Source organism: Dipodomys merriami, unplaced genomic scaffold, assembly GCF_024711535.1.
Source record: "Dipodomys merriami isolate MVZ:Mamm:240054 unplaced genomic scaffold, mDipMer1.0.p SCAF_35, whole genome shotgun sequence".
Classification (NCBI taxonomy): Eukaryota; Metazoa; Chordata; class Mammalia; order Rodentia; family Heteromyidae; genus Dipodomys; species Dipodomys merriami.
In genome coordinates, this window is record NW_027205048.1 from 5632853 (window position 1) to 5645246 (window position 12394).

General features: G+C 49.5%; 1 protein-coding gene across 41 annotated transcripts in view; it reads left to right on the plus strand.

Annotated features, from left to right (window-relative positions):
* The first annotated feature begins 9790 nt into the window (after nucleotides 1–9790).
* Nucleotides 9791–12394, plus strand: part of Tcf7l2 (transcription factor 7 like 2) — a 212371-nt gene continuing 209767 nt past the window's right edge. For all 41 annotated transcript variants that reach the window (XM_069988002.1, XM_069988001.1, XM_069988030.1 and 38 more), the window contains exons 1-3: nucleotides 9791–9979; nucleotides 10300–10366; nucleotides 10590–10714. In XM_069988002.1, the coding sequence (XP_069844103.1) occupies nucleotides 9791–9979; nucleotides 10300–10366; nucleotides 10590–10714 (381 nt within the window). The remainder of the gene's footprint in view (nucleotides 9980–10299; nucleotides 10367–10589; nucleotides 10715–12394) is intronic.

Genomic DNA, 12394 nt, shown 5'->3' on the forward strand with positions numbered 1-12394 from the left:
TTCCCTTTAGCCCAAGGCAAATCACTTCTCCTGGGAGTCACCTCTGTTGCCTTGCTTTGAAAGCCTGGCCAGGAGTGGGAGAGTAGCAGGCCTTCCTCCCCCGGAGCTCTGCTCTTGCTTAATTAGTGTTTGCAAAGGGCTGCACATTATTAAATTACTAGACAATTTAGAGGAAGCCTTGGGGGCTTTGGAAATCAGCAAGCTACCCTAACTGGGTGGGTGGGACCTGACTGGTGTCTCAGACTGGAGTGGGTGGAGACACCCTTTGGTGGCCCACCCACCTCCTGACAGACAGTTTCTCTTAGGGAACCTCCTTAAAGGGTCCTTGTCACAATTGTCCAGCTTGCCTTTGAAAGCACACTAAGGCTTTCCTTTCCCTTTTATAAAGCAGCTGCTGTTGAGAAAAGTGAATAGGAAGTAGAGAGTTTGATAGCCTGGAGCCAAGGTGACGGAGGCCTCCCAGGCACCAGAACTGGGCTAAAGCCTGCATCCCATCCCTACTCCAGAAAGAAGGTGTGTGTGGGGGGGGGGGGGGGTGCGGAGGGGGGGAGTGGATTAGAAAAGGGAAACTGGGAAACTTTCCTATAGAAAGCCAGTAGCTATTAATTCAAGGCTATTAAAGCTATCTGTTATTCCACTGACTCATAATTAACATTCAAGCGTAGACATTACATTCCCATTTTATAGATGAAGAGAGGCAGAATGATTTATGGGTGGCCCAAGGTCAAACATCCAGGTAAGGTAAAGGCCAGATTTAAAGCCTTCAATGAAGCCAAGATACCTCTTGCTGGGGCAAGATTATAAACACACACACACACACACACACACACACACACAGGCATGCACACGCTCCTGTACATACACACACGTGTACACACACCATCATCACCACCACCACCACCAACAACAACAACAAAAAGAAACACAAACGATTCTCCTAGCTATTCTCAGCCCTCTCCGCCTGGGTTGGGGAGGAAGGATAGTGCCCCTCAAGTAGCAAAGGAACTTGCTGAATCTAAAGCCGATCACATTTTTCCCACAGAGGGGGTTTCATGTAACGTGTCACTTCACAGGGGTCCTCCTTCTTGCCTGTGGGGACATTTTTTTAAATGATCACATCCAAAGGGGAGACAGCTACTGACTCCTACTGAGTACAAACAGGGGTGTTGCTCAGTTTTCCACAAGGCACAGGACAGCCCTGACACAGACTCCTTTAGTCCCACTAGTGAGGAGCAAGAGATACTGATTTGAGGAGGGCCATAAGGCAGAGGTAAGCTGGGCAGGGAGGTTGGGGGTAGGGGGAGTCCCGGAAGTCCCAGAACAAGGGCAAGGCGGGGAGGGAAGGAGAGCTTTGAAGACAATGTGAGCCACTTCATAATGCAGCCTTTAAAAGAGAGTTACTTTAAAGAGATCTATTTATATTTTTCTAGGATCTTCTTTATAACCCAGGATGTCACAGAAAAATCATGAAGGTGATCCTGTTGTCATCTTGCCCAGAATCCAGTTGCCAAAAGGCCCTGGATTTTCAGAAAACTTGAATTTAAAAAAAAAAAAAAAAAAAAAGGAACACACCAAGAGCTATTTTTAGCTGGGGGGTTTACACCAGTAATCCTACTTACTCAGGAAGCAGAGATCTGAAGATCTCTGGTTGGAAGACAGCCTGGGCAGACAAATGTTGAGACTCTTATCTCCAATTGTCAGTCATTGAACTCAGGGCTTGAACTCAGGGCCTGGGCACTGTCCCCATGTTCTTTCACTCAAATCTAGCCCTCTACCACTTTGAGCCACAGCTCCACTTCCGGTTTTCTGGTAGTTAATTGGAGATAAGAGTCTTGTGGACTTTCTTGTCAGGGGCTGGCTTCAAAACACGAACCTCAGGCTCAGATCTCAGCCTCTTGAGCAGCTAGGATTACAGGTGTGAGCCACCAGCACCCAGCTACTTATTTTTATCTATTCAGTGCTGGGGATGGAGCTCAGAACTGGAACTCTACCATTGAGCTATACCCTCAGCCAATATGTGGGCTTTGAAATTTAAATATGACAGTAAATGCTACAAAAAGTGGTTTAAAATTACCTATGAGGTGCACATTAACAATGGCTACCTTGAAATATGCGGATATGACAGTGAAGGAGGAAGAAACAGAAGGAATTTATTTCTTAAAATAGAAAGTACATTACTTCCATTCTGATAATGCAAATAACCTATGTTCAGTTGTTAAAAAGATAACAGAATAGTACAAAAATGAAAGTAAAAATTACCATGAAGTCTACCATCTAGGGGCATTTGAGAACATACCCTTCCTCTTTTTTTTTTGGCCAGTCCTGGGACTTGAACTCAGAACCTGGGTGCTGTCCCTGAGCTTTTTTTTTGTCTCAAGGCTGGCACTCTACCACTTGAACCACATTTTCCACTTCTGGATTTTTTGGTAGTTAATTGGTGATAAGAATCTCACACTTTTCCTGCATGGGCTGGCTTCAAATCATGATTCTCCGATCTCAGCCTCCCTGAGTAGCTAGGATTACCAGGTGTAAGCCACTGGTGCCTAGCTTCCTTGCAAATATTTTTAATGAGAAATCACACTTTCATTTTTTTTCTAGAGAATCTAGCAGTATATGTTGTTTTATCACCAGCGATTACATAACATGACTAGCTAGCTATAAGATGAGGTTGGCAAGATGTTTCTTGTATCAAGAGGTGTGGGGGTAGGACCATGAGGATCTTTCAAAGAGGAAAAGCTGAAAAATATAATAATATCAGATCCTTCAAGAAAGCCCCCAGCTGGTTCTGGATAGACTAATCCATGCCCTTTGCCCCAGAAAGCAGAGGTGGGCATCTAGGCCTGGCAGGAGGGTCTCAGAGACACAAGCCATCAACTTCGAAGGCCTGCAGTGAGAGAGGAAGAGGGGAATAATGGTCCCAAGCCAAGGAGGCTTCTGAGTGCTCTTGTCCCCCAAGAGCTTAGGTCCCTGCAGAGTAGAGGACCTAGCATCTTTACAGTGGCAGCCCTCTAGCAGTCAGTAGACGCAGGCACTGAGAGACCATGGGAGGGCACCTGATTTTTGAGGTCATTTACAACTTCTCACTCTGAGCATCTTGGAGCCCTTAAGAAATAATGATTAATGCTTTCTCGCCTGCTCTAGGTATTTACAGTGTGCCCCCAGGCTACCAAGCAGTTTGCACAGGACACAGTCAACCTGGTGCTGCAGGCTGATGTCTATACAGAGATCCAAACTCACTCTGGATCCTGAACCCATTCACTTCAACTTCTTCCTTTTCCCCATCCAAAGGAGTGTTTCATTAGGAAACACACTCCATGCATAGCCTGGGAATTGTCAGAAACAGTTGGAATTTAGCTAGGGAGGAGGAAAGTTGTTGATTCCAATGCAGTCATCGCAAGTGGTTAAATCAGCAGAGATTTCGTCCTTCCTCCAAACACACCAGGGCAGAGGCTGCTGTGGATTCCTCTAATCTTCCCATTCTGGACCAGAGAGTGTCCTTGGACCCATCACCTTCTCCATCCCATAATGCTCTGGGCCAGAAGCAGGTGTTAGCTCACACCTAGATAAATTACCAAGGGAACAATGGCATTGTCTTCTCCTGAAATTTCACCTGCTCTGCCCTTTGAACCACCTTGTGAGATTGCACAATGCTGGCTGACATCCTCTCTGCCTCAGTTCAAGTGCCCACATTTTTGTGGAAGGAGTTTTGGTATCCATTTTCAAACATGGCAATAGGCTGGAGAGGGCAGAGATGTTCAGTGATACAGGTGGGGGGCATTGAAGCTATCTTTTTTTTTTTTTTTTTTAAGAAAAAAAAAAAGAGCCAAGAAAAGAAAACCCTGGGCATTTTATTATGTTAAAAACACAACCAATTATTAATTCTAAAGACTTCTGCAAGATCAACCTAGATGAAACTTTTCCTACCTTTCCCCTGCCCTCTTCTCAGAAACATTTAGACCTACCCTATGGCAATAACTATCGGGAAGTCTCTGCCCTGTAGATCAGGGTACCACAAATAATTCAGGAAAAAAAAAAAGTCAGTGCTGTTCCTGTAGCCCGGCATTAGGATAAGTATATCTTAAGAAAGTTCTTATGCAGACTTGGCTTCAGGCAATAAAACGTCATAGATGTATAACTGTAGCAAGTGAAATTTCTAGGGAACAAATTAGACTGCAACACGTTTTTCTGGAAATGGCAAGAAAAGCATTGCACACCACTCCCCCCCTTTAAAAAAAAGGCAAGTTATTATGCAGTAAATGTTTCATTTATTGGCCTTCTTCTGTTACTAGGAGGGTTAAAAGTCATCTTGTCAATAAGCAAAGTGTATTTACCGAGGACTGATGTCTTTGGAATGCTGTTCCTGTCACACATGCCTGCGGTGGTAGTGATCTGCCTCTGAAAGCAGGTGGTGAAGGCCTGCACATGGGCACACAGCTCGCCATTAACCCTGGCATTATAATAATAAGGCAGGCATTATTGTTACTTGATTACCCTTGTAAGCAGAAGCAAGGTGATCAAGCCAGACACTTCAGACAAATGTCAGAAGACAAGCCTGTTCCTTGAGTTTCCGTTGAGCTTTTCTTTTTAGTCCCTGGATGGCATGTTTCCAGAGGAAAACTGAGTCTTTTTGCCTATGCCTTCCTCCTGCTAAAATGGAAAACTCTTGGCTAACATCGAATGTAGTCCTATGTTGGCTACGGGAAGAGCTTTCCTGAAGGGCCAAATAAGGAACCCTCACCCACGTAGAACACAAAGCAAACAGAAAAATCTCACATGGAATCAGGACTCTGGCTTCTCAACATTTCCCCATTTTATAGCTTCCTTGTGTTTTCTGATTCTTTTTTTGGCTTCTCTTGGTCACCACACTCCTTGTACAGATAAGTCCAACATAGTGGGTAACAGATTGTCTACCTTGGAGCCAGAGCTTTAAAGAAAAATCACATGGGAACAGAAGTTCTCTCTCTCTCTCTCTCTCTCTCTCTCTCTCTCTCTCTCTCTCTCTCTCTCTCTCTCTCTCTCTCTCTCTCTCCCCCCCCCCCCCGGTAATTTAGTAGAGTCTTGCCTAGTGATTGGGGGAGTTGTGTATATGGTTGTCAACATGCGGTCCCCTTCTTCTGGTATAAAGTCCAAGCAGAATATCATTTTTTTCCTTGAATTCCAAAGCCAACCTGTCAATGTGGTTTGGCTTCTTGGCTAGTGTGCTGTGAAGCTCTTGGCCCTAACTGGGTAAGTATAAAACCATGGGTGTTCAAAAGCACCTAGAAAAGATTCAACCTAACCACCTCACCCTCTAGGGGAAGGGGCCACAGGTGCCAAGGCACAGTGGCCTATTTTGGCAATCCCCATTAAGCACTTCCCCATAGTTTGTGTGTGCCTAATACTCTACTATATTTTCCCTTCCAGGGACCTAGTACCCTTCAGGTAGCTTATATAAACTGTAACTTCTTTTTAATACTTGCCCATAGGGATGAACAAGAAAAGTGACCCTAGAGAGATAACCTATTAAGTTTTAAGGGGAAAATGTTGGTTACCAATATCAACACAGGTTCCACAGGGAAAGAGACAAGGAAAGAAAGGCCAGAGGAGAGGGGACAACTGAGAAGTAAAGAAGCGAGAGAGCAGTGGAGGGTGGAGAAGAAGAGGCTGAGAGACCTATTCTTACAGGTCACATCTTGGGCTGGCCTCAGGAAGGGGCTCCAAAAGATGGGAGGGGCTCCAAAAGATGAGGACCCAGCTCCTCCCACAACTGTCCATTCTTTGTATGCAATACACAGACCACAGTGGGCAAATCCCTTGCAAAGCTCAGGCCAGCTATCAGAACAGACTGCTGTCTTCTCTGTGTGAGTTTAGAGTCTCTGCCATTTGGGCAGCACTCAATTCTATAAACTAAGAGCCATCAGTGCCTAGAGAGACGTTTCTTAACATTTGGATGCATACCAACTGTTGTTTAAGATTTTCCACCAAATCTATAAATTACATGTCCACATTGTGGACCAACGTGACTTTTCCTTTAAGTATTATATTACCTTACTTCTTGCCAGTTTCAGTTCCAATCCTGCCCATGTGGGCAGCACTCTGAGCCCTTGTGAGATCAGGGGTTACTGACCCTCAGATCTTGCTGATCTCCCCAAGCCTTTTATAGCACGAAGCAATGAAATGAAACAAGGCACATGTGCTATCAAGGAATAACTTCTAATTGCTTAATTAATTCAAAGATATAAGGTGTGTGTGTGTGTGTGTGTGTGTGTAGATTTAAAGGCTCCCTTTGAATGAAAAAAATAAGGGTATGCTCAAGTGAATGGGGTTACTAACTGTGGGAAAGAATTCCACAGTGTTTACATATGACAAAAATGTAGGCGAAGCCAGGTGCTGGTGGCTCACACCTATAATCCTAGCTACTCAGGAGGCTCAGATCTGAGGATCATGGTTCAAAGCCAACCTGAGCAGTAAAGTCTGTGAGATTCTTATCTCCAATTAACCAGCAAGAAAGCCAGAAGTGGAGATGTAGCAGAATGCCAGCTTTGAGTAAAAATGCCAAGCAAGTGTGTGAGGCCCTGAGTTCAAGTCCTATAATAGTGTGTGCAAACACACACACACACACAACAGGCCAGATGTTTGAAAAAATACTGATATCCTTTGAAAATTCAATTCAGTATATTTATGGGCTTTTATTATACAAGTAGTCTGTGAAGAACATAGGCGGCCATTATCCAACTTCAGGTCAGGTTGAATTAAAAAACAAAAAACAAATCCACTATTATAGGGCAAAAAAAGACATAAAATTGAGTTACTATAAATATGTTCCAGTTTATATAAAAACAAAAACAAAAACAAAAAAATGCAAAAAAAAAAAACCCCACCAGAAAACAACCCAGAATAGGCCTATGGAAAGTCCACACAGGATATAGACAAACTCAAGCACAAGTAATGGGTGACAATTAGCAAGTGTGTAGAGATACAGTCATTTGGCTAAATGTGGAAATCTAAGGGGAATCAAGTGAAAGACCTAAAAAAGGAAAACTGTTAAATCCATTTGTACATGGCCTTAACAGTGAAGCATTTCATTCTTCATGTTTTTTACTTGGTATCTTGAAATAATCCCCTTCATGTCTCAGTTCCCCCTCTCAGACATTGCACCTGCCTTATTTATTTATGAGGTTTGAAGGTTAGTCCTACCTGCTGAGATTAATTAGCCCTGTGCTTTGTATCCTATGCAATCCTGTCTGATTAAATGTACACATTTATTTGACTTCTTTTCAGGCTCCTACTTACTCCTGATTTTCTGACAAATATTTAAGTTGGGAGTGTAACAGTGATTTCTTCTTTGCCTCCCCTAATCCACTTTTTTTTTTTTTTTTTGGTGTCAGTTCTAAGGCTTGAATTCAGGACCTGGACATTGCCCCCTAACTTTTTCTGCTCCAGGTGGGCATTCTACCACCTGACGCCCAGCTCCACTTCTGGCTTTCTGAGAGAAGAGTCTCACAGACTTCCCTAAGTGTGGGTTGGCTTTGAGCTGTGATCTTCAGATTTCAACCACCTGAGTATCTAGAATTACAGATGTGAGCCTCAGGTGCCTCGCTTCTCCAAACCATTTTTATGTTGCCTGCATCTTGCTCTTTCCTGTGCAAATGTAGTTGTGATTTGTTTTGTTTCCAGTTCTGGGGAATTCATTGGCCTTGTCTGTCTTGGTATCCTTATTTTTAGTAGTCTTCTTTTGAAGACCTTAGCCTATAAAACAGTTTTGCTGTACCCTATGGTCTGTTCCATGTAAATCTGCTTTTCTTTTGGAAAGATAGGCACTGATGGACCAGCTCAAAAATGTGCGAGAATTTTAAGGAAAAGGTTGGAAAACTTACAGTATAGACTGCAGACCAACATGTTCCTTCCTAATAGGCAATTGGCTAATTACTATTGACTTTTTTTTCTGGTGGTTTTCTGTCCTCTTTTCAAGTTGTAGCTTCCAGTCTCTTTCTCACTGGATATTTACAAGAAAACGAATGTTCTGGCTCCATCATTTAGGAACACTGTGTTTTCCGAGCTGGGCTTTTGTCCTTTTAACATAATTTGTTTCCCTATTTTTGCAGCCAATCAATCTGCTCCCCTAGGGGTGCCTAATGAATCGACAGATACCTGTCTCAAACTCCCAAGTTTCACCAGCTCTTTCCGGAGGTCTTCCAGCGTGGTTGGGTTAGCAATCTCCTGCCAGGGTCATCTACCTCTGGATGATGTGGTCCGGGTCGGTCTTGGGGATTTCATTTCAGACCCCCTGGGAGGAAGGCTGCAGCCCCAAGCCTCACGGGCTCAGAGAACTTTCAGTTTTATTTTCCCTTGGCGCTGTTAACGCCCCAACTTTTCACCTCCAAAGTCAGAGAGGACTTTGACTCCTCGATCATTTCCTACCGCCTCCAACGTCAGTTTAAACACACACGCGCACACACACACGCACACACACTCACACTTAACATTTAGAAGCAGCACGTATTATTTCTCCTTAAGGACGTTTCCAGCGGCCCTGACAACCTCAGTGTGTGTGTGTGTGTGTGTGTGTGTGTGTGTGTGTGTTTGTTTGTTTTCGGATAAGAAAGTCATGTCGGCATTTTTATCCTGGTGGGACTCCGCGTGGAATGACACGACTCACCATCACTGAACACAAGCGGGGCGGGGGGCGGGCTCGGGGTCCCTTCCCTGCAGCGGGGACCGGGAACTCTGCCCGGCCTCTGCAGCGCAGGGGACACCGGTGCCCTCGGCCTCGGGTGCCACGTCCCGCCCCGGGGTGGCAGATCGCGCCGCGGGACGCACCCCTTGGCATCCCCACCCCTCTTCCCGGAGACTTATTTCTACTATTTCCAAAGTGCACTCCCCCCCACCCCCGGGCCTCTCCCCATCCCCGCCCCCGAAGTGGGCTTTCCTTCCGCCTCGCAGGGCTCGGATTCCTGACTCGGTCGCCACCCCTTTTCCCCTCCTCTCCCACTCCGCATTGTCTTTCAGAATCCGCCCCCCTCCCGGAGCGAGTCCCGCACTCGGGCCCGACTCCCGGCGCGCGCGCTGCGCGCAGGCCGCTTCCCCCCCCCCCCCCGCCCCGCGCGCGCCTCCCGCGCCCCCTTCCCCGCCCGCCCCCCTCCCTCCCTCTCCCCGCGCCCGAAAGGATCATTGTTGGCCGCCCCCGTCCCGCCCACCCCGGCTGTTTATTTATGCACACGTCACCAGCCCGGCCCCGCCCCCGGCATCTCATTAAGGCGAGTGTGTTCCTCTCGCCCTGTCAATAATCTCCGCTCCCAGACTACTCCGTTCCTCCGGATTTCGATCCCCCTTTTTCTATCTGTCAATCAGCGCCGCCTTTGAACTGAAAAGCTCTCAGTCTAACTTCAACTCACTCAAATCCGAGCGGCACGAGCTCCTCCTGTATCTTCGGCTTCCCCCCCCTCCGCTCTTTATAGCTGACTTCTTGTTGTTGTTGGTGTTTTTTTTTTCCTTAACCCCCCTTTTTATTTATTATTTTTTTTGCACATTGATCGGATCCTTGGGAACGAGAGAAAACAAGAAATCCAAACTCACGCGTGCAGAAGATCTCCCCCCCTTCCCCTCCCCTCCTCCCTCTTTTCCCCTCCCCAGGAGAGAAAGACCCCAAAGCAGAAAAAAAAGTTCACCTTGGACTCGTCTTTTTCTGGCAATATTTTTTTTTGTGGGGGAAAAAACAAAACTTTTTTGGGGGGGCGGTTGATTATTTTTTTGGCTTTTCTTCTTCCTTCATTTTTCATCCAAAATTGCTGCTGGTGGGTGAAAAAAAAAAATGCCGCAGCTGAACGGCGGTGGAGGAGATGACCTAGGCGCCAACGACGAACTGATTTCCTTCAAAGACGAGGGCGAGCAGGAGGAGAAGAGCTCGGAAAACTCCTCGGCGGAGAGGGATTTAGCTGATGTCAAGTCGTCTCTAGTCAATGAATCAGAAACGAATCAAAACAGCTCCTCCGATTCCGAGGTAGGAAGAGCCCCTCGGGCTGCCGGGGTTTTCATCCCTTCCCTGGGTTTGGGCAAATGTGGCCGGGAGGCGAGAAGTCGGGGCTCGGGGGGCGGCGGGCGCCGCATGCGGGGCCGGGCGGGCGGCCGGCCGGCGAGTGCGTGCGGGGCCACGGCTGAAAAACACACACAACAAAACAAAACTTGTAACTCTGTTTCTCTGCTCCCCCCCCCATCCCCGCCACCCGTCGACTCCTCGTCCCCCCCCTCACCTGGTTCCCCCCCCACTTCGGCGTGGCGTTTGCCCCTCGCCCCCTCCACCACCTCTGCCCCTCCGGGAAGGCGGAAAGACGGCCTCCGCCTCGATCCGAAAGTTTCCGAGATAAATCCCGGGAAAGTTTGGAGGAAGGTGAGTAGACCCCCCGTGCGCCCCCCTCCCCGGCTGCCCGAGCTGCGCCCCGGGGGCGGCTGCGTGCGCCCCGGGCCTTCCCCGCGTCCCCGGCTCGGTCCGGTCCGGTGTCGGCCCGAGCCGGGGCGCGCGGGCCCCGGGGGCCACTTTTCTAAAAAAGTTTCTCCTGCTCTCTCCCGCTCCGCGCGGCCGCCGCCGTCCCCTCGCCGCCCCGCCATGTTAGCGGCCAAGAGGCAAGATGGAGGGCTCTTTAAGGGGCCACCGTATCCCGGCTACCCCTTCATCATGATCCCCGACCTGACGAGCCCCTACCTCCCCAACGGATCGCTCTCACCCACCGCCCGAACCGTAAGTGCCAGTGCGCGCGGCCCCCGCCCGCCCCGGCCCCGCATGCGGCCCCTGCCCTGCCCCCTCCCCTCCCCTCCCCGCCTCCCCTCCCTCCCCCTCCCCCGCCTCCCCTCCCCCGCTCGCGGCCCAGGCCGCCCGAAACTCTCCAAACTTTTCTGCCTTTTGTGGACTGGATGTGTTTGCACTTCGCCATGTTCTTGCTTTCAGTTTGCTGCCTCGCGATGTTGGGGAGCTCTTTCTTTCCAAGCTGGGCTTGGCTGGGGGGGGGGGAGCTCAGGAGAACGTCCTTTATTTATTTATTTATTTTAACCCCCACCCCTCCCCCACCCCCTGGGCGCTCTGGCCCCCTCCCCCTTCGGGGGTGTTGTTTGTTTCTTCACCCTGGGAAGGATGACTGTGTGGCTCTTTTCTTTTCCCCCTCTCTCCCCTCTCTTTGGCTTCCCATTTCTGTGGCGTCTTGGGCTCTCCCCGGTTAACCCCTTGGCTGCCGCCGCCCGGCCGGCCCGCCCCGCACGGCTGCAGGCGCCCGGGGCGCGGGGTGGCGTGTGCATTTTCCTGCGGGCGTTCCTGCGCGGCGGAGCCGGCGAGCGCGCGGAGCCCCCGGGCCCGGGGCCGGCCGGCGCCACGGCGCGGTCTTTCTCGGGGCGGTTATTTATTTAGCTTTCTAGGGGCGATCCCTGGCGCCCGGCCGTTCCCCCCCCTCGCCTCCCCCCCACTGGAAGGTCACACTTCCCAGGCGGGTCCCGTCGCAAACTTGGGAGCTCCGAGCGCCCTTTTCTTTGGTCACCAGGCCAGGCCGCGAGCGCCTAGGGCGCTTTTGGCGGACTCGGCGCGGCTGCGGGACCGCACCGGGGGCCGGCGGGGGCTGCGTGCGGGGTGGGGAGCCCCCCCCCCTCCGTGGTTGAGGTTCTGGATCGGTGACTGAGCGAGGATGGCCTCCTCCGTGAGGACTCGATGTATTTCTAGGGAAATGGGGTGCCGCCGGGCCTGCTTTCACCGGTCTCTGGGAAGGCCCTCTGTGGGCCCTCGGGGGGGACCCGAGACCCGAATGTGAAGGCTCAAGGGTGCGGGGGGCGGGGGTGGGAGGCCACGATGTCTTTTTCTTTCCTTCAAGGGGGTGGGCGGCCGATCACCGGCCACACAACTTTGGGGGACCCCAGGGCAGTGCAGGGTGCTGGGATCCCAGGGCGCCTCCTGCAGCGCTGCGCCCGGCGTGCTGACCTGTGTCCTCGCAGATCATTTCCCTCCTTCCGCGGGCCTCTGCCCGCCCCTAGAACCCCCTTTTATCCACGGCCTCTCAGAAACCTGAATTTACAAGCATCTGGACGGTCAGGGCGCGTTTGGGTCCAGCGTCTCCAGCTTGCCATTTTTGCATCTTGTCTGGTTGATCCCCTATGTACATACACTACTTTGGGCTTTTCTTTTCCTTCTTTCTTTTTCTTTCTTTTTTTGTAACCTTAGGTGGCAATTTGAAATAATACCTCCACTGTTCGCAATAGTGGATTCAGGTCTCATAGCCCAGGGTTTGCCGGCTGGAGTCGATCCGATCTAACAAGTGTTTTAAAGCATTAAAATATTAACTATCAGGTTTGACTTGTTTTTGTTTTTTTCTTTTTGGTCCTAGCAGAATGGCAAAGGCGTGCCAGACCGGTCATTTTTTTTTTAATGGCTCGTAAAGAG